Raw genomic sequence first — 20,884 nt, forward strand, 5'->3', positions numbered from 1 at the left:
ATCATGTTATCTCTTTTTCTAGTTTTATACTAGACTTTTCCTATTTTTTGTGGTTACCTCGAGTGATTACTTGAGGGCCATACATCTAATGACGCGTCTAGTTGAGCTTGTAGGTGCCAATAGGATATACAATCAGCCAGTTTCGAGGATGGTTATAACATGTACTAATCAATATTGCATCTACTAATGCTAACTCTATTTCATCAATAAGGAAATAGTAGGCAATAGCATATTAGACAAGCAAAATAGCAGTAATGTTACAAGCCATCCCCAAATCACAAGACAAGTTTAAGATGTTTGGAGTAAAAAACTACAAAAAAATTAGTTAGAAGGACTACTCTCGCTTTTGTTGTCAGGCAACTGAAGCACTAAAGACTTGATGAAGGCAAGGATCAGAGGCTAGATGCTTTGAATAATATCTTATGCCTCCTCTGTAGGGCACTCGAACCCCTCTGTCACCACCGATGTGTTGAGGTTGGGGTTATAGCTCTAGAGGAGACCAAGCATTGTCTCAGCGCTGATGGAAGCTGACTGGTTCATGTAGTTGAAGGTTTGCTCCTTCAACTTTTGAAGTGCTACAACTGCAAAATCCCATCTAGCAGCCATGGCATCCCGATCAGTTTCTACCTTCTTCAAAGTGTCCTTGTGTTCTTCCAGCCCTTCATCTTTCTTCTTGATGACTTTTATTGCTTCATTGATAGCCCTAAGCTTGATCTTCAAGTCGGCTTCAAGAGCTGGGAAAGCAAACAAAACAATTCATCATCGGTTGTTTAATGTTTGAATCATACACTAATGATCTACAGTTAAACTAACCGTTGATCTTCTCTTGGCTAGCGGCAAGCAGGACATCCTTTTCCTCGAGGGACTTTTCATAGCCAAAATGGTCGATCACCATGTACTCTGCTTGCAACTTCATGGCATTTTTAAAGGAAAAGAAGAGTTAACACGGTTGAGAGGCAAAGCATGGGTTGTATAGTGCACAAAGGCTGATTACCTTGACTCGAGCTTCTATTGTTGCCCAAGGATCAACAGTCGGTAGAGTCACAAGGACCTCAACTGCCTTGAGATTCAAGCTTGGTTCAGGTGCATCCATGGGAGGTTGCCTTGTTCGAGAAGATGAAGGTGGAGTGACGGGGGAAGCTGGAATCAGTTGACTGTTGAACCACTTGCCATCTATTCCTCTGACTTCTTCAGATGTGGTGACCTGCGATCGGTAGGGTAAGGAACGAAAGGAAGGCCGCATGTCACGACAAATACTCAAGTCAAACCTTGTGGCGACTGGAATACATGAAAGGACACTCGACTTCTTCCTCTTGGTTGATATCTTCTTCCTCATCATACCGGCAGCTGGGGCTGGCTGTGTTGAAGGGATGACCTGGGGTCAGACAAAGCCGAGGCAGTCATTGCCTGTAAGAAACCCACCCACAATGACTCATCATCATTCTGGACTTATCGAGCCAATCGTCAGAAGAATGACTAACATAAGGAGGGCAACTTGATACAAGTTACCTTTCTTACCGAGTTGTCAGGCACGCCAGTTACTCGAGGAGGCGATTGAGGAGGAGTTCTGGCTGTCTCCTGTAGAAAGGCCACCCACATAGACCGGGCGTCAGTTGGTATGTGCTTGATAATCGGGGTAGCAACTGGATAAGTGATCACCAGACAACTCGATATCGGTACCAGTTGACTTCTTCTCCACGTGCGCTTGAGGGACGGTGGATCAGATGGTGAGGATGATCTCCTAGATCGAGGAGACCTTTATGCCTTTTGATCGATCGGCATTTTCCCCTTGGCCTCAGCTTCCTCTGCAACAGCACTAGTTGCGGGGCAAGAAACTTGTTTGTCACTGGCACCGGAGGAGGAGGTGTCCTCGAGAACAAGGACCCCAGCTGTGGGAATGTTGTCCTCTTGATGGAAGACTGGGACCTGGAATCAAAAAGACGAATCAGGTCGAACAAGTGACAGTCAATACTACCTTCTTAATCAAAAAAATTATCACCGATGGTCGAGGATTCATAAGGGAGTAGGGCTGGATGGAGCATGGCTGTGCCTCTTCATCAAATAGTTTGCTCAATCGAGCAGCAGTGTCCTGCAAAGACAGGACTAAAAAAGAGAAGAAAAAGTCACTCAAAAGTGCTCGACTATGGCAACAGAAGTAGCAAAATACTAGCTAAATCTTACATTTGGTGGTGTCCCAGGAGCTATCATCGTCTCCAATATAGTCCCAGATAAAGTGATTTCGCGCTTTCAAGGGGCTCGACCTCTGACTGATGAAGTCTTTGGCCACATGCCACCTGGTTAAACCACTCTGACTAAGTTCGCCAATCCTCTTGATGTAATAGGCAGTGTGGTCGAACTCGCGATGTTTCTTCGTCCAGGACGGATTTGGGTGGGGATGGAGACCTTTATAGACTAAAGGAGAATTGACTGGGTTGGGGTTGGAGACGTAATATCAATGTTTCTTCCAATCTTTCTGCTAGGAGGAGGTTAGCGTAACTGGGATATAGGAAGTCTTCATCCCATTCTGTAGCTGGAAACCATAGCCTTCGACACATTTGTTCTCAGTATTCCTTTTCAAATGGTAAAAGTACTGGAACAAATTCAAGCTCAGCACGGTACCAAGGAAGGCTTCACACAAATGGACAAACACGCTAAGCATGGTAATCGAGTTGGGATTCAGGTGATGAAGCTCAATATGGTAGCAGTAGAGTATGGTGAGAAGGAACTTAGAAGGGGGAACATTGAATCCACATTGGAAAAATGATTCAAACACCACAATCTCATGATCAAATTGGTAGGAGGGGAATTCCTCACCCGACGCCGGCTTCCAGTTGCCCCGTTCGTGAGGAGGAATGATCCCTTCGGCTTCAAGCTCCTAGAGTTTTGACTCTTTTATTGTCAATATTGACCAGACATCTGTCAGGAGCTTCATCTCGTCCAATTGCTTAAGAGGGGCATCGATGGCCATAGCATCAGGATTCTTCTCAGGAGAGGAAGGAGTGGCGGAGTTCACAGAGGAGTCAAAAGCCATGGAGCTAGGTTTCTATGCGGTGGCGCGTGCTTGGGCGGAGAAAGATGAGAGCTTGTGGGAGAAGATTGATGGCAAGATGGTGAAAGAATGGCTACAGTCCAGGTTCGTACGGATAAATAGCTAGGAACTTACCATCTCTTTGGTTACCACTCCCTTCACCGTAGAGCCTCGTTTGGCGTGAAAGGCGGAATGATGGCATTGTGCAAATATTTGAATACCCATCTGTGTGCATTAAATGCGACTATACCCAATGGTTCAAATTTTGGAGTTTTATGCTTTAACTCTACTCAGAGTTGGGTGTCGACAAGTCGAGTTTTATGCCTTTCTTGAGTCTCGAGTACGGGCAACGGTAGGGCACTCGACCCAACTGTGTTTCCACTCGATACTTAGAACAGGACCTTTCATGCTCGATTCTTTCGACTATAAGCTTGATCCACCTTAATCAACCAAGCCTAGACTTGGTAGTACTAGAGTGGGTGCTTGTGGAAACCCTCCCTTCTGAGCAAAGTTAACGGGCTACTGTCGAATATCTAACTATAGGGTATATACACATAAGGAGTACACCGTATCAGACAGGGTATACCGTGTGCACGTTCAACAACTCCGGATATTGCGGACCCGAATTTGCAGGACCCGATACACTCAGAGATCTCGAAGACATATACTATGAAGGTCTCGATCGGGTTATTCGGCTTGTGTACGACTACTATCTAGGTTGGATTCGACTGCCTTGTCTTGGCCGACAAGATTAAGGACTCCCTATCGACTACGGCCAGGACCCCTATATATGGAGAGATCCCTGATCCCTGGAGGACAACTTCTGAACCACGAGACAATCTACACGTACACAACTCGAGGCAAGTAACACCAAGACCCTAGCGACTGGAGACACTCGGTGACTTCAACCCTATATTAGTCTAGATCCAATCCCCTCTATTGTAATAGGTCTAGCCACATTGCTCATACTTGAGATATCAATATATAGCAGCATCCACACAGGACGTAGGGTATTTCTCCAATTGGAGACCCGAACCTGTATACATCGTGTGTCTTATTTACTGCTCGATCCCTGATCTCAAAGGTACCCCTGTTTAATTACGGATATATTGTCAGGCACTAATCTTCAACATTTTGTTCCAACCCATTAAGTGTGTGACCCATTAGGTTTATGTACAAATGGCCATGACTCGGAAACCCTTTTCCAAACTGAAATCAATAGCGGTCCCTAGCAGGACATATTGACTCCCGAATATACACAAAGATCATATCAGTTGAACCTTGATATACTCAGCACTGATCCCTTTGCCTCATGATACCAGTCGAGCTCAAGGCGAGATACGTGCCACCCTTGTGATAGCTCGACCATTCACTCAATCTTGTAGTGGATCATCAAACTCGTGATCAACTCTTTAATCACATTGGCATGGCCATGCACATTCTAATCCAACCACATTGAGGGGCCCAGAGATATCTCTCCGGTTATCTAAGAGGGGTAAATTCCATCTTGATCTCTCACACCCCACGACATATTTTATGGCAAACCCGAAAGCTACATTTATGACTACCCAGTTACGGAGTAGCATTTGGCAGCCCCTAAGTATGCCATTACCCATTCTGGGGATCAATGACGATCTCAGATCTAAGAATCATGTAGATACACCATTTGAGATTACAACTGATGGCACAACATAAATAACAATCTCAACAGTATCTCAATGTGGGTTTATCCAACATCAAGTTCTCTAACATATATGTCCACATTATTGATTTGATATCCCATACTTGTTATCCGTGAAACATTATCAGCAATCAATACATGTGCTGTGAGAAACCAAGTTGAAATGTGCCTTGGTTTACTTGTGATGAGTGATTGACTTTGGTATTTATTTGGTTTGATGATCTTCGGTTTTGCATGAGCCTTGATGTGATTTGAATTGATTTGGGATTTCAATTGAGCATATTGATTATGGACTAACTTGAATTAGAGTTAGAGATATGTGTTTGCTTGTCTCATAGTGTGTAGGTGATGGATGCAACTTGGCGATCGACAGCGGGATGATCGGGGCCAAGCGGAGTGCTTGGTGCCGGACGATCAAGGAGGCCGGGCGGAGTCAAGGGTGATCCTAGTTGAACATGTAGAGGTCAAGCAAAGCATGGAAGGTGGATGGAGAAGGTGTGTTGACAAATTTAAGCGAAGGGGATGTCGGTGCAAGTGACAAGGCGGCTCGAGGGATCGGGAGCGGGAGAGACTTGCCGGTGGTCAGGATCGTAAGATGGAGTACACGCATCGACATCGGAGCGCTTGCTTAAGGTGTAAGCAAGTGGAGAGTAACGCTTTGAGAAGCGTGCTAGGGTTTCGCAGTTTGGCCTCAAAACTGCAGGAGGACTGGATGAGTACGTGGTGCCATCGCGAATCTTGCATCGAGGCGAAGCTAAGTCGTGAAGGCGCTGCGATCATCTGATGAATGGAGAAAAAAATAGATCAAAATACCCTAGGTGGTAGATAGGAGTGTATTACAAGAGAGAGGTATTTTGGAAAAAAGCTAAGAAACTTAGAGGTCAAGTTTCCTAGGCCTATAAATAGAGGGGTAGAGCTATGGGAGGAGAGGAACCAGCCACTTGAACCCCCTTGTGCCACCCATTTGAGAGCCTAGAGCTAGGGTTTTAGAGGAGAGAATGATGAGTGCTTAGCCTATGTAATAGGTGAGAGTTTTGAGAGATAAATCTTTGTAATCTGCCTAAAATAGGGCTGACCTCTATTGCAATGAAGTTTATTTTTCTTCATATTATTGTGCTCAGCTCCTTCTAGTTTCTCTCTATTGGTTCCCTTGCAAGTTTGCAAATTTTTCGGTTTCCGGATTTGATTTTTGTTTTGGTTTTTTGGGCTGAAATTTTAGCACATTGTGAGGTCATTCTTCTTGTTGCTAGAGGCATAAAATTTGCATACACACGCTTATGTGATGGGGTCTTGAATTCTCTTGCCTTTAGACAATCAACTTGGAGAGTTTTGTCGCTTGGTGTTCATCTTTTCTTATTTCTATTGCTAAAACACATGGATTGATCTTGAATGGAACCTATGGTTTATATATCATCTATGGAGTCGTGTTGCCTCGATTTTCTCTTGTTAAAACTTATCTCTATTTTTGCTTCTGCTTGAGTTTTGAGGTGCGTTGTGTGATACAAATAGGAGAAGGCCGTCAATTTTGCATGAAATTTGTTGAGGCGCCTATTCACCCCCCTCTAGTTGCCAATCTCTTTCCTACAATTGGTATTAGAGTCGGTTTGATCACTTGTTGACCTTAACCGGCTTTGTGATCCGTAGGCGACATGGAGAGAAGTGGGAAGATTCCGCTGTTTGATGGCTGTGATTGTTCGTACTGGAAGGTGCGCATGGAGGCTTATCTCTTAAGCCAAGGAATTGCAATTTGGGAGGTAGTTGATTCCAACTACGAGATCCTGCTGCTCGCACGACTCTGGTTCAAATTGAATCGTATGAGGCCAACAACAAGGCTAGAAATATTTTGTTCACAAGCCTGAGTCGGAATGAGTTTGACAGGGTCTAACACCTCTGTACTGTCCGGGAGATCTGGACTACTCTGAGTGTCTTTAATGAAGGCACTAATCAGACTAAGGCCAGACACCAAAGCACATACAACCAAGAATATCAAATGTTTGTGCAAGGCCTCGGAGAGTCTTTGGATGCCATGTTTGCTCGCTTTGATAGAATTGTTGGCAATCTTTGATCAACTGGTGTTTTGCCCTATTTTGACCATGAGAGAGCGATCAAGCTTCTCTATGCTTTGGATCGTAGCATATGGGAAGTGAAGATCTAGAGCATTGAAGAGTCATCAAGTTATGACACGTTAACTTGTGATGAACTCTTCAGCAAGTTCAAGTCCACCGAGATAGCCAAGACGGCTCGGATTGATCTCGAAAACCCCTTGTCTCAGAACATGGTATTGGTTTCCAGACCTAGCGGTGGCAACTAGTCTGGAGTTGGTGTTTCTTGTGCTAACACTTTATCTGGTGGTTTTGCTTTGTCTTCCTTGGTCTCTATCACAGAGGAGCAGGTGGATGTGCTTGATGATGATGATCTTGCACTGATCGTAAAGAAATTGACCCGCTTCTACAACAACTGCTGAGACTAGAGGAAGGGCAGTTCTCGTGCCTACTTTGAGTGTGGTGACACCACCCACTTCAAGACGGACTGCCCCAAGCTCAAGAAGAAGGAAGACTGTGACCATGACTATGACAAGCACAAGAAGAAAAACAAGAAGCCCTTCTTTAAGAAGAACTACGACAAGATGGCCAAGAAGGCGGCCAAGGCGGCTTTTAGGGCGTTCATGACAGCTCTCAGCAACATCGACACCTCTTCAAGAGAGGAGGAGAGCTCAGAGGAGGATGAACCGCAAGTGAAGAGCAAGAAGAAGGCCAAAGACCTCACTGGCCTCTGGTTCATGGCGGACGACAACAACGATAGTGACTCCGAGCTTGATCCCTCCGAGGTATTACCTTCCTACGATCAGCTTTCCATCCAAGTTGATACCTTGAATGATGCTCTCGTTAGCCATGATAGGTTACTTAAGAAACCTGTGCGTGAGTTGAAGGAGCTTAGGCCTAAATATGAGTCTATTTTTTCTGAGCTTGCATTGCTTAGGTATAGGCGTGATGATGAGGAGTGTGAGAGTTATTTGGTGGTTATGACAGAACTTGCCGAGCTTCATGCTTTGCATGCTCAAGTTGCCAGTTGACTTAAGACTACTGAGATGAAGCTCTCTGAGGAGGAGTCTAGATCCACTTTCTTAGGCGCCTGCATGAATTGCCCTTTGCTTGCACATGATGTTGAACTGAAAGCAGTGTGCATCAAGGAGTTAGAATCTAGATTGGAGAGTGCTGGGAGTTCGAAGGATGTGCAGCCGAATTGTCCCACCTGCATCATCTTTCAGGACAAACTCAACTGGGTTAGAGGGCAAGTTGAGAAGCTTTTAGCTGAGAATGAGTATCTCCTTTCTCTAGTGGAGAAATGCTCAAAAGGTAAGGGCAAAATGAATTTGATCTTGGCCAAGACCAAGATGTGTGCTGATAAGGCGGGTTTGGCTCTTGGGTTGGGTTTTGAGAGGGTGCCTTATAGTGGGAAGAGTAAGACTATTTTCACCACACCTACTATCCTAGAAACTAAGAAATTCAAAATCAATACCACACCACAACCCAACAAGAAGAAACCCACACCACAGCCTACCAAGAAGAAGCCCACACCACAACTCAAGAGAGCTTCACAGTCTCAGATGAGAGCCCCTGTGAGAGAGCCTAGAGTGACCGGCAGTCGAGTTTCCGAGAGATGCTACCCCTGCATCTACTACCAGAGAGAGGGGCACTTGGTTGGGTTTTGCTTTCGCCGTAGGAGGGATGAGCGGCGTGAGTTGAAGTGGAGTACCCGGGACATGTATCGCCCCTCTGTTGGTGTACATGAGCCTTTTCCTCATTCCTACCCACGAGTCTCTAGCGCTTTTCAGTCTTTTCCTAGAGGTGGTGCCCGGCGTGGATTTTACCATAACTCATATGGTTTTGATCCACGTGTAAGAGGCTTTGAGTCCCAGCGCTTTGGCGGACCACGTTTTCCTCATTGTGGTTCTCACCCTCAGCGTGCTAGTGTTGATCTGCATTCACTTGCTTTCACTGCTTCAGGGTGGATGACGCAGTGTTGGATTCCCAAGAAGTTTATGACTAACCCAGTACTGAGCCATCCACCTACTACACTTCTCGCATGTAGGTGGCAAGTGAAGGCCTGGGGAACAAGTGGCTCATTGACTCTGGTTGTTCGCGCCATATGACCAGATATGCATCATGGTTCTCCAACCTCACCCCGACGAAGAGGCACGAGTACATCACTTTCGGGGATGATCGGAAAGGAAGGGTGAAAGCCAAAGGTGTGGTAAGGGTGAATGAGAGTTTCACTCTCAAAGATGTGGCTTTGGTGGAGCATATGTGATACAATTTGCTTTCTGTATCTTAGTTGCTGGATGAGGACTTGGAAGTGCGTTTCAAACACGATACTTCTCGAGTTCTTGATTCTTCAAGCGTTTTGATTTGCCGAATTTTCAGAGTTGGGAGAGTTTTTGGAGCTAATTTTTCTGAGTCCCTTGGTTCTTCTCGTTGTTTGATTGCTCAATCTTGTTCTTAGCTTTGGATGTGGCATAGGAGACTAGAGCATATGAGCTTTGATTTGCTTACTTGTTTGAGTGCCTTAGGCTTGATCCGAGGATTACCCAAGCTCAAGTTTGAGAAGAACCTCGTTTGTGCTCCTTGTCGGCATGGCAAGATGGTTGCCTCTTCTCACCCACCAGTCAATTTGGTGATGACTGAACGACCAGGAGAACTACTTCATGTGGATATTGTTGGTCCTTCCTGGGTTCGTTCGGCGGGTGGGAAGTGGTATGTACTTGTCATTGTTGATGATTTCTCTCACTACTCTTGGGTTTTCTTTCTTATGAGCAATGATAAAGTGTTCTCACACTTTCAGAGCTTGGTTTTGAGATTGTTCAAGGAACTCCCTGGTGCATTGAAAGCAATTCGCAGTGATAATGGCACTGAGTTCAAGAACTATCTCTTTGATGCTTTCTGTCTTGAGCATGGCATCGAGCATCAATTTTCTGCCCCACGCGTTCCTCAGCAGAATGGCGTGGTTGAGAGAAAGAATCGAACTTTGGTGGAGATAGCTAGGACGATGCTCGATGAGCATAGGACTCCTAGAAAGTTTTGGGCAGAGGCTATTAGCACAGCTTGTTACATCTCTAATCGGGTTTTCTTGTGCTCGATCTTGAATTTGATTTCTTATGAGTTGCGCTTTGGGAGGAAGCTGAAGGTTTCGCATTTGAGAGTTTTTTTGCTATTGGTGCTTCATCCTAAAGCGTGGCAATCTTGATAAGTTCGAGTCACGTTCTTCTGATGGCATTTTCTTGGGGTATTCTCTTCATGGTCATTCTTACAGGGTCTTTAATCTTGACACTAACACCATCACAGAGTCCTGTGTTGTGACATTTGATGAATCAACCCCTTGTGCTAGTGCTTCCTTTGAGTGTGCAGGTGACCATGAGATTGGTGAAAGCATCTTCTTGGATGGCGACCTTCTAGCTCTTGGGGATGATGAGGATGATCCACTACTTCCTACCACTACACTCTCTCCCGAGCTGGTTCCTGCCTCTTCTACATCGGCAGAGGGTCCTGCAACCTCTACTTTCACTTCAGCTGCTTTCGAGCTTGCACCAGCAGTGTTTGAGGGGGAGGTCATCTCACAGCGTGAGGCCCCTCAACACATTCAGCAGCGACATACCCCACAGCTGATGATCAGCGACCTTGATAAGAGGGTAACGAGGTCCAAATCTGTTTCTCATGCTCATTTCACTGATTCTGCATTTGTTGTTTCTTTTGAGCCCCATGATGTTGGATATGCTTTATTTGATTCGAGTTGGGTCAATGCCATGCATGAAGAGCTTGAAAACTTTGAGAGAAACCAAGTTTGGGTCTTAGTAGAGCCACCCCAAATGTTCACACCATAAGCACCAAATGGGTTTTCAAAAACAAACAGGGGGAGGATGGATCTGTAGTAAGAAACAAGGCTAGACTAGTAGCTCAAGGTTTCACTCAGGTAGAGGGGATAAACTTTGGAGAGACCTTTGCACCAATAACTAGGCTAGAAGCTATTAGGATCCTCCTTGCATTTGCGGCATCCTGAGGTTTCAAGTTGTACCAAATGGATGTCAAGAGTGCTTTTCTTAATGGTTTCATAGAGGAAGAGGCCTATGTCAAGAAACCCCCAGGCTTTGAGCACCCCAGATATCCTCATAGAGTATACAAGCTTCAGAAAGCTTTGTATAGGCTTAAGCAGACACCTAGGGCTTGGTATGATAGGCTTAGGTCTTTCTTGCTAGGGCATGTGTATGTGATGGGGTCAGTTGATAAAACTTTGTTCACTCTCAGGTATGGCAATGATTTCTTACTTGTTCAGATTTACGTAGATGATATCATTTTTTGTGGCTCTTCTCATGCACTTGTGGACAAGTTTGCAGAAACTATGAGCAGGGAGTTCGAGATGTCGATGATGGGCAAGCTCAACTTCTTCCTTGGGCTGCAAATCAAGCAATGAAAGTAAGGTACATTCGTCCATCAAACAAAGTACACCAAGGATCTGCTGAAGAAGTTCGACATGAGTGATGCAAAGCCATTGACGATACTGATAGCTACCTCGACTGTTCTTGATTCGGATGAAGATGGTGAGGAGGTGGACCAACGGGAGTACAGAAGCATGATCGGCTCCCTCCTGTACCTGACGGCGACAAGACTCGACATCCACTTCATCGTATGCTTGTGTGCTCACTTTCAGGCTTCACCTAGGACGTCTCACCGCCAAGCGGTGAAACACATTCTAAGTTATCTCAAGCACACTCTCGAGTATGGCCTTTGGTTTTCTGCATCCTCTTTGCTTTCTCTTCGTGGTTTTTCGGATGTGGATTTTGCTAGTTGTAGAATTGGCAGGAAGAGTACCTCTGGTACTTGTCATTTCTTGGGTACTTCTCTTATGTGTTGGTCTTCTTGCAAGCAGTCTAGCGTTATGCAGTCTACTGTTGAAGCTGAATATGTAGCTACCGCTTGCTGTTGCTCACAGATTTTGTGGATGGTTGCTACTTTGAGGGATTTTGGATTAGATTTCAGGAGTGTACCACTTTTTTGTGACAATACCAGTGCCATAAGCTTAGCCAATAACTCAGTTCAACACTCCAGAACCAAACACATAGATGTGAGATTCTACTTCCTGAGAGACCACAATGAGAAGGGACATATTGAATTGAGCTACATAGATACCCAACACCAGCTAGCCAACATCTTTACTAAGCCTTTAGATGCAACAAGGTTTGCCTTTCTGAGGGGAGAGCTTGGTGTGTGCCACCTCTATGGCATGGTGTGAGGGAGAGTTGCCTTTGTACATATTCTATCTTACTTTTATTGCATTTGCATTGCATAGCATTTTGTAAAATAATCATGTTAGCAAGCTTCATTTATATGTTCTTTGCACTTTCTTGTACTAGTTGTGAATTTGTGCTACGTGTAGTGGATGTATAACAATTTGTGTAAGCTTAGGCTCTTATTGAAACATAGCATAAAATCTGTTAAGCAAGCTTGTCTTTTCTAACAATGAACTTGAAATATGAACATAATCTCTTGTCACCTTTGAGTATTTGCTTTAGCTTGATCAATGCTTAAATTAGGGTTAATTATGTGAAAAGCTTGTGTTATGCCGCTTTGTTCAGTTCAGCGGATTGGGAGTATTTGACCTTTGTCTATGTAAATGTTTAGCCCATGATTAACCCTTGGAAGAGCATGTGCTCTTTTGTGTCGCAAAGGCATAACTTATTTTGACTTTATGAAAAATTACATATCATGAATCCTATGTTGAGTTAATAAAATGAATGATCAAGTTTTGAGATAAAATTGAATCCAATACGGTGGCTTAAGGCTTCATGTGGTTTGCTAAAGAAGTGAACCTATAGTTGCTTAAAACTCACTTGATGATAGTTAAATGATCAAATGAGAAAGTTAACTTGTACTTTTTAATGTGCTAAGAATGTTTTTTTTTATGTTGTCAAACTAAAGCTTGGATTGATATGTGAGTGTTTGCATAGCCCGTCGGGTTGAACTTGGTTGCCTAGTTTGAACTTGATATAGCACTAGTTTCTCTAATCTTTGCACTGATCATAAAACTGTGGATGCTTTTGTGGTGACATCTTTTGGATAATTGAACAATATGATCAAAACTTACTTCACTCCCAGTGCTTGTGATATGAACTCACTTCGAGACTTTGTACGCCTTTGAGTTATATTGTTTACTCCTCATAGTGCTTTGACATCTCTAGTCCTTGCAAGTGCTTTGTGATCTATATGTGATGCTTTGTAGGCTTGCAGTTCATTTGCGCATCTTTTGCATAGTCTTGTATCCTTGATGTTTGCATTGCCAAAGGGGGAGAAAATATGTCCAAACATATTATGAACAAATATTCAATAAAGGGGGAGAAAATTGCATTTATCTAGAAATGAAAGGAAAAAAATGGAAAATGTGCAATCATAAAGGAGGAGCATGTGTTTTTGGGTTTTTGAGTTTTTCTTGCTCTTTTGAGATTTTTGGCTCGTCTTGGCCTCTCTTAGGGCTTTTGCAACATTTCTTATGCCAAGTGACATATTTTGCTTTTTCTTGAGTTTTTGGTCATTTGGATGAGCTTATCTTATTTTAATTTCTTCAAACCAAAATCTTTGTTCTTTGAGGGTTGTCAATGCATTCATCAAGGGGGAGATTGAAAAACCAAGTTGAAATGTGCCTTGATTTACTTGTGATGAGTGATTGATATTGGTATTTGTTTGGTTTGATGATCTTCGATTTTGCATGAGCCTTAATGTGATTTGAATTGATTTGGGATTTCAATTGAGCATATTGATTATAAACTAATTAGAATTGGAGTTGAAGATATGTGTTTGCTTGTCTTATAGTATGCAAATGATGGATGCAACTTGGCGGTCGATGTCAGGATGATCGGGGCTAAGTGGGGTGCTTAGTGCCGGATGATCAAGGAGGTCAGACGGAGTCAAGAGTGATCCTAGCTGAACATATGGAGGTCAAGCAAAGCATGGAAGGCAGATGGAGACGACGTGTTGACAAAGTCAAGCGAAGGGGATGCCGGTGCAAGTGATAAGGCGACTCAAGAGATCGAAAGCGGGAGAGACTTGCCGGTGGTCAGAATCGTAAGACGGAGTACTCGCGTTGATATCAGAGCGCTTGCTTAAGGTGTAAGCAAGTGGAGAGTCACGCTTTGAGAAGCGTACTAGGGTTTCGCGGTTTGGCCTCAAAACCGTGGGAGGACTGGAGGAGTACGTGGCGCCATCACGAAGCTTGCGTCGAGGCAAAGCTAAGTCATGAAGGCGCCGTGGTCGTCCGATGAATGGAGAATAAAATAGACCAAAATACCTTCAGTGGTAGGTAAAAGTGTACTATAAGAGAGGGATATTTTGGAAAAAAGCTATGAAACTTATGGGTCAATTTTTCTAGGCCTATAAATAGAGGGGTAGAGTTATGGAAGGAGAGGAACCAGCCACTTGAGCCCCCTTGTACCACCTATTTGAGAGCCTAAAGTTAGGGTTTTAGAGAAGAGAAGGATGAGTGCTTAGCCTATATAATAAGTGAGAGTTTTGAGAGATAAATCTTTGTAATCTGCTTAAAATAGGGCTGACCTCTGCTGCAATAAAGTTTATTTTTCTTCATGTTATTGTGCTCACCTCCTTCTAGTTTCTGTATTGGTTCCTTGCAAGTTTGCAAGTTTTTCAGTTTCCGGATTTGATTTTTGTTTTGGTTTTAGGCTGAAATTTCAGCACCTTGTGAGGTCATTTTTCTTATTGCTAGAGGCATAAAATTCGCATACTTACGCTTATGTGATGGGGTTTTGAATTCTCTTTTCTCTAGACAATCAACTTGGAGAGTTTTGTTGCTCGGTGTTCATCTTTTCTTGTTTCTTTGCGAGTTATGATCTTTCGAGTGCTAAGGCACATTGATTGATCTTAAATGAACCTATAGTTCATACATCATTTGTGGAGTCGTGTTGCCTCAATTTTATCTTGTTAAAACTTATCTCTATTTTTGCATCCGCTTGAGTTTTGAGGTACGTTGGGTGATTCAAATAGAAAAAGACCATCGATTTCATAAGAAATTTGTTGAGACGCCTATTAACCCCCTTTTAATCGTCAATCTCGTTCCTACATGCTGATATATAAATCATCACAATGACATGAGATTTCAGGAATTATCTAGAATAATATCGCATTACAAATAAAGAACTTCAAATCACATACTTACTAATCAATATAGATGATAGTTATTTATAAAATAACGTATTATTTAAAAGTATATAAATATAAACAAATTCGTATAAGAGTAATACGGGAAACAAAGATGAAAGGCAGGGTAGTAAATTCACGCAAAAAAAAACTCAAAATTAATTCAGAAACCGAAGTGAGGAGGTATCCAAAACACATCTGGACCCCTACTTACACTTGAAATTGTTAAACAAGCAGAGCAGTTGGAGTTCTCAAGCAATGATTTCATCGGTCTCCTGATGAGTTCTTCAAAAGATATAAATATTGAAATGACTTGCGTAGTTACGTGCATATATTTTCATTCAATCAACTACCCACTCTTGGGCTTACGTGTTCAGTGAGCGCCGGCGGCGAGCTGGAATTGGACGAGCCCGTCGCCGTCGCGCGGCTTGTCGTCGATGTGTACGGCATGGCAGCTGAAGACCCGGCAGAGGTGGTGGTGTCGGCGAACTGCATGGTGGATGCACCGAATGGCTCCAGGTACACGGCGACCGGCATCTTGGGCGGCAGCAGCGGCATCCTGAACTTCCTCGACCGCAGCGCCTCGGCGGCCTGCCGGATCCCCGGCCGCATCTTGGGGTCGGGGTGCGCGCACCAGAGCCCGACGGCGACCACGCGCTCCATCTCCCACCGGTCGAACTCTCCGCCGAGCCGCTCGTCGGCGGCATCGAGCACCTCGCCCCGGCCGTGCTTGTCCCACGCCCACTCCACCAGACGGAACACCTGACCGTCCTTCCCCTCACCGGCGCTGGGCGGCGCCATGGGCCGCCTCCCGCAGGCGATCTCCAGCAGCACGACACCGAAACTGTACATGTCGGACTCGGGGGAGGCCTTGCCGGTAATGACGCACTCTGGGTCGAGGTAGCCCGGCGTGCCAGCGACGGCGGTCATCGTCTGCAGGCTCATGCCGTGATCAATGAGCCGCGCGAGGCCGAAGTCGCCTAGCTTGGCGTCGAAGGACTCGTCCAGCATGATGTTGCTCGGCTTGATGTCGCCATGGACGACGCACTGGTCCCATTCTTGGTGGAGGTACAGCACGGCGGAGGACAATCCAAGAACGATCTGGTATCTGAAAATTTAAGGTTAAAGATCAGTACACATGTACAGTTTGATTTGAAAAATGCTGCTATATATATCTCCTGATTCCTGAACGAAAGACAGTACGCCTGCAAATTTCCATAAAAAAAATACTTCTAGAATTGAGGTCAAACTTAGTTTTGTTTGATAGATTTGAGCTGAATTAAACTACATGGCGAAATGATAGTCAAAGGCCAACAAGTCATATATTCTGTTCAAAGTTCACACAACACACTCTTGAAGGACATTGCATACTCTGCTCTGTTAACATTTAAGGTTTGCAGCTTTCTTTGAAACAGAGCAATGTTTGTTAATAAGCTGCCACCACTGCCCACCTCCCCTCTGCGCCCGCCGTTGCTGACACAGGCAACCCATATCCCTCTATAGCCGGCCCTGATAAGCCTGACCCTAAGTCAAAACCCTGAACTGGCGTGAGTGCATGGCTGTCCCAAAGAACAACCAAGTTTGTATTTTGAATTGTATGCAATATTTGAATGACTAGATTAAGTGCTAGATATGCTCTAGATTCAGCTATGTTCCTTTCCGTAAGTTTAGAAATCATGTGTCGTTTCCCATGGATCACTCCTAATTGGGTTGATATGTCAAAGTTACAATTCCATCTGTTGTATTATTCTCGAGAACTTCAAAAATTCCAATGTAGCCAAAGTTCATCATTCTGTGATTGACAATTGGTGACTAAACTATTTGCAGACATATATTACTGAAGTGGTACTTTCAGATTGTCAAATACTAGAATATTGTGGAGGCTCAGATACGATATCCAAACATTTGGTGGCAAGTTGTTATTTGTTAAAGCAGCGGATTTGTTGTTGGATGGAGCCATAGAGGGTAGAGGTTTCCTGTTGCTTGGGAAGAGAACTGAAGAGAATATGTAATAGACTTTCGTGGCCTAATCTTGTGTATATCGCAGCTTGATTTGATGCAGGGCGGAGCCAGGATTGGATGGTACGGAGTCGAGGAGAGATAAATTTGAATTGGTTCTATAAGCGATTGAATCGATTCTTGTAAAAAAGCATAGTTTTCTCTTCATATTGGTTAATCTATTTTTTGTTTTTTAGGATAACAAAATACATGTCATGTTCCATGATCAGCTTAAAACATCATTTTTCTTATTTATACACAAATTTGCCCACATTAATAAATGTATGATCTTTTATATTATGGATGATGATATATATCCATTCAACATTTTGATATTGCCTTTGCTAGTTTGATATGAACCTACTATAGAGGTTGCTAAAAAATCTCTATAACTAAAAATAACTAGAGCCCAGTTCAATAAAGAGTAGAGGAATGGAATATAAATCATGACCATTAAGGACAAATGCTTTAAACTTGATAAAGTTTGTCAAGAAAAAAACGCTTCGTAACATGAAGTCACAGTAACCATATGTAGTAAATTATACTTGACGATATATAATACTGAAATGTGTTAAAAAAGACATATAATACTTGAAATATAGATAATAGATAAAATGAGTTTGTATGACATATAATGTCTTAAGTTCTTTAGCTTTTATATACCAGTGGGGGGGGGGGGCGGCTGCATCAACCATGAGAAGGCCTACATCAAGCATCGGGGCCTGGCCCCTAGCCGCCCCTGTCTCCGCCCCTTATTTGATGTGCTTTCGCATGTCGTTCTATCCCTATGTGCATTTGCCTGAGAGGTTGCCATGATGAAAATTAATCCTGGCAGTTTTCGCTATTTCCCTGATGCTTTTCGGCCACCAGGGATATTCCGTTTTTTGGTACTGCAGGCAGTTAGGGTAGAAGATTTTTGCGGGTATTTTCAAATTTCAAATGCATTTAACGTCAAACTGGGTGTCCAACTTTAAACTATTTGAATCATAATATTCTTCAAAATTAATCAAAAATAAGATCCATGTTAAATATATTTTATGTTTGTCTTTCTTAACTCATTGATTTCAAATATACTAAACCAACCATTCAAATATATTGTCTCAACATATCACTTATTAAATGTTCGACATGTCTTTACAAATTGTTGGATTAAGTTCGCAAATTGTTGCATATGTCTTTTAGAAATGTTTGGTTGGCTAAAAAAGTAGAAGAAGATTTTTCAATCGATGAATTAAGTTTTGCAAATTGTTGCATCAGTTTTTTTTTAAAAAAATTTGAGTTTGCATAAAAACAAAAAGTATAAATATTGACAACACCGAATAATTTATAAGAAATGGAAAATAGGAAAGAAAAAAAAACATTTTGGTGGCTATGCCCATTAGATTTTACTTTTGCACATGGGGACCTATGTTTTGTTTTTCCAGGGTAAGGTAGGTCTGCCACTTTTCTTTCCCGAGTCGAAATCAGCATTTGAATATGGACATGACTACATTATGAGTATTCTCCATTTAGTCTTAGAGCGAAAAAAATATAGGACCCTGACAAACTAACAATAAGACCGGCGGATAGCTACGTGCACGCCCACCGCGCATCGGCCGTGTTAGAGTCAATCAGGGAATCCGGAGTGAAAAATTTAGGGCCATGACAAACTAAGAATATGACCATCAGATAGCTACGTGCTGACGTGCAAGCATACCTCATCGGCCAAGTTAGCGTCACCTCCTTGCTGTAGAGGTGGCCATCAAGGCTGCCATTTCTCACGAGCTCGTAGACCAGCAGCAGCCGTCTCCGGCCATGGCACCAGCCGATGAGCTGCACGAGGTTCCGGTGCCGTAGCCGGCTGATAACAGTGACCTCGGACCGGTACTCCTTCCTCCCCTCCATGGACGCTCCCCTGAAGAACACCTTGATGGCGACGTCGCGGCCTTGCTCCTTCAGGTGGCCCCGGTACACCGACCCAGACCCGCCCTGCCCCAGCTTCCCCTCCTCCGCGAAGTCGCTTGTCGCCGCCGCGAGTTGGGCGTACGGGATGGGTCGGGGCCCCGTGCCGGACTCGAAGTCCTCGTCGTCGACGGCGTCGAGGGAGTCATCGCCGTCCGTGGTCAGCTTCTCTTCGTCGTATGGTTGCTTGCTCCTTCTGCTTGAGCGCCGAACTAGTAACACCGCGACAGCGGCGACAAGCAGGAGAACCAGCACAGCAGCGGCGGCCACCCCGGCGCTTAGCTGTAGGGTGATATTCTTGGTGGACGAGGTCGCAGGGAGGGATGTGCTGTTCTTGGTCGGCAACGTCGAGTGGAAGGAGAACGAGAGCACGGTGTGGTTGCCGGGGTACTCGTCTCCTGTCGCTGCCGAGAAGCCGATAACTACCTGCTCCGGCAGAAAGCTTCGCAAGTCCACGGTGGCTGCGGTGCTGTAAGTGGCGCTCCCGACGACCAGGGCGACGTCCAGCCTTCTCGTGCCGTTGTCGTAGACGACCGTTGCGGACATCTCGCCAGCGTCCACGAGGCTGCCGTCAGGCAAGATCGTGTAGTCGCCGTGCGAGTCGACGCTGTTCACGTCGACGCCGATGTGCCGGCTGCTCGGGTCCCAGACATCCATGTGGATGTCGAACTCCACCGCGACGAACCTCGCGCCGCCGGACGCGTTGACCGTCCTGTAGTTTGGCGCCTGGCTCTCATCGAAGAGGCCAAGGCAGCCATCGTAAGACTCCTGCGGCAGGTCCGGCATGTACGGCGCGAGGAAGAACGTCATGCCGTGACCGGCGTCGGCAGTGCTCTTGCCAGGCACTGACTGAATGCTGAAGTTGAAGCTCGCGGTGAAGCTGGCAGCCTCGCCAGTGGTGCCGTCCCAGAGCTGTGCCGGCTGCTTGTGCCACGCGCGGCCCCTGGCACGCCCTGCAAACTCGTCGCCGAGCAGCTCGATCCTGCCGGCGGTGACCCTCGCGTCGTCCTCCGGCCTGAAGTCATCGGGGTTGAAGGCGTCGTAGCTGAAGGAGAGAGACGTGGCACGAGGGACGTGCGGTGAGAGGACCAAGAAGTAGAAGATGACTACTAGCAGCAAAGGCAGCTGATGAGCAGCCGTGATACTTGAGCACAAGTTTAGCGTAGCCATGGAAGCTACTTGGGTGTGTTCATCTAGCTCGATGATTGCACCTCCACAACAACGATGTACTCACTCAAAGTTTTGTGTGAGGTAAAAGCCAACGTGTCGAAATACAGTACTCAGATTTCACAAGCAGCCTAATCTGACCTCCTGTGACTTGGATCTCATTCTCAAGTAGTGGGACCAGTGGGTCTCACTTGATGAGATCACATAAGTACCCGGATAAAAATTTGTAGTTTTTAACGGCACAGGAAGACTACCCAACCGCGACCCACACCACACATTAGAGCTGGGACTTAGGTCGTGTAGTGCTCAGTAGGCACAATCGGCCCATCTTGCCATGTCGTACCGGCATGAGTTAACTTTAGGAAGGTCTAAGTACGGTTCTCGGCACACTGTGCCGTCGTCGTGTCGTGCCGTACCGACCTAATCACGGTACTGCTCCATGTCACCTGATAATGCTTATATATTTATCTCTTATTATCTCACACTTATGTTTCTCATACTCACACATGCTCCATATCACTTGACAATGTTTACATATTTATCTTTTATCATCTCACACTTGTATCTCTCATACTCACACATCACTCTCTTAATATCTTACGCTTTGTATAAGAGAGATTAGAGGATAAATATGGAAAAATAGTCATACATATTATGTCATACCCTTTTTTCCTGTGCCGGCATGCGCACGGCCCAAGCTATCGTGCCGTGCCGGCACACCCATCGTACCAAAGTCCTAGGCATGATACGGCCCTCATGTTCGTGTCGTGTTGGCCTGACCCAAAATATTTCCTGCCGTGCCGTGCTTTAGACCATGCTAAAACTCGTACCGTAGGCAGCCTAAAAATAGCACGGTCCAAACCCCAGCTCTAC

General features: G+C 44.8%; 1 protein-coding gene across 1 annotated transcript; it reads right to left on the reverse strand.

The window, feature by feature from the left end:
• Positions 1–14,940: 14,940 nt before the first annotated feature.
• Positions 14,941–20,187, reverse strand: LOC133923841 (L-type lectin-domain containing receptor kinase IX.1-like). The gene is made up of 2 exons (XM_062369116.1): positions 18,600–20,187; positions 14,941–16,013 (listed from the first exon to the last, which is right to left on the reverse strand). Exons 1-2 carry the CDS (start codon positions 20,012–20,014, stop codon positions 15,251–15,253), a joined length of 2,178 nt encoding a protein of 725 aa, XP_062225100.1. The 5' UTR covers positions 20,015–20,187; the 3' UTR covers positions 14,941–15,250.
• Positions 20,188–20,884: the final 697 nt, after the last annotated feature.

Source organism: Phragmites australis, chromosome 7, assembly GCF_958298935.1.
Source record: "Phragmites australis chromosome 7, lpPhrAust1.1, whole genome shotgun sequence".
NCBI classification, from domain to species: Eukaryota; Viridiplantae; Streptophyta; class Magnoliopsida; order Poales; family Poaceae; genus Phragmites; species Phragmites australis.

Coding starts and splice junctions, on each gene's coding strand:
- LOC133923841 (XM_062369116.1), bottom strand. CDS start 20,014: ATGGCTACGCTAAACTTGTGCTCAAGTATCACGGCTGCTCATCAGCTG. Junction 16,014..18,599: donor ACGCTAACTTGGCCGATGAG/GTATGCTTGCAC, acceptor TTAAATTTTCAG/ATACCAGATCGTTCTTGGAT.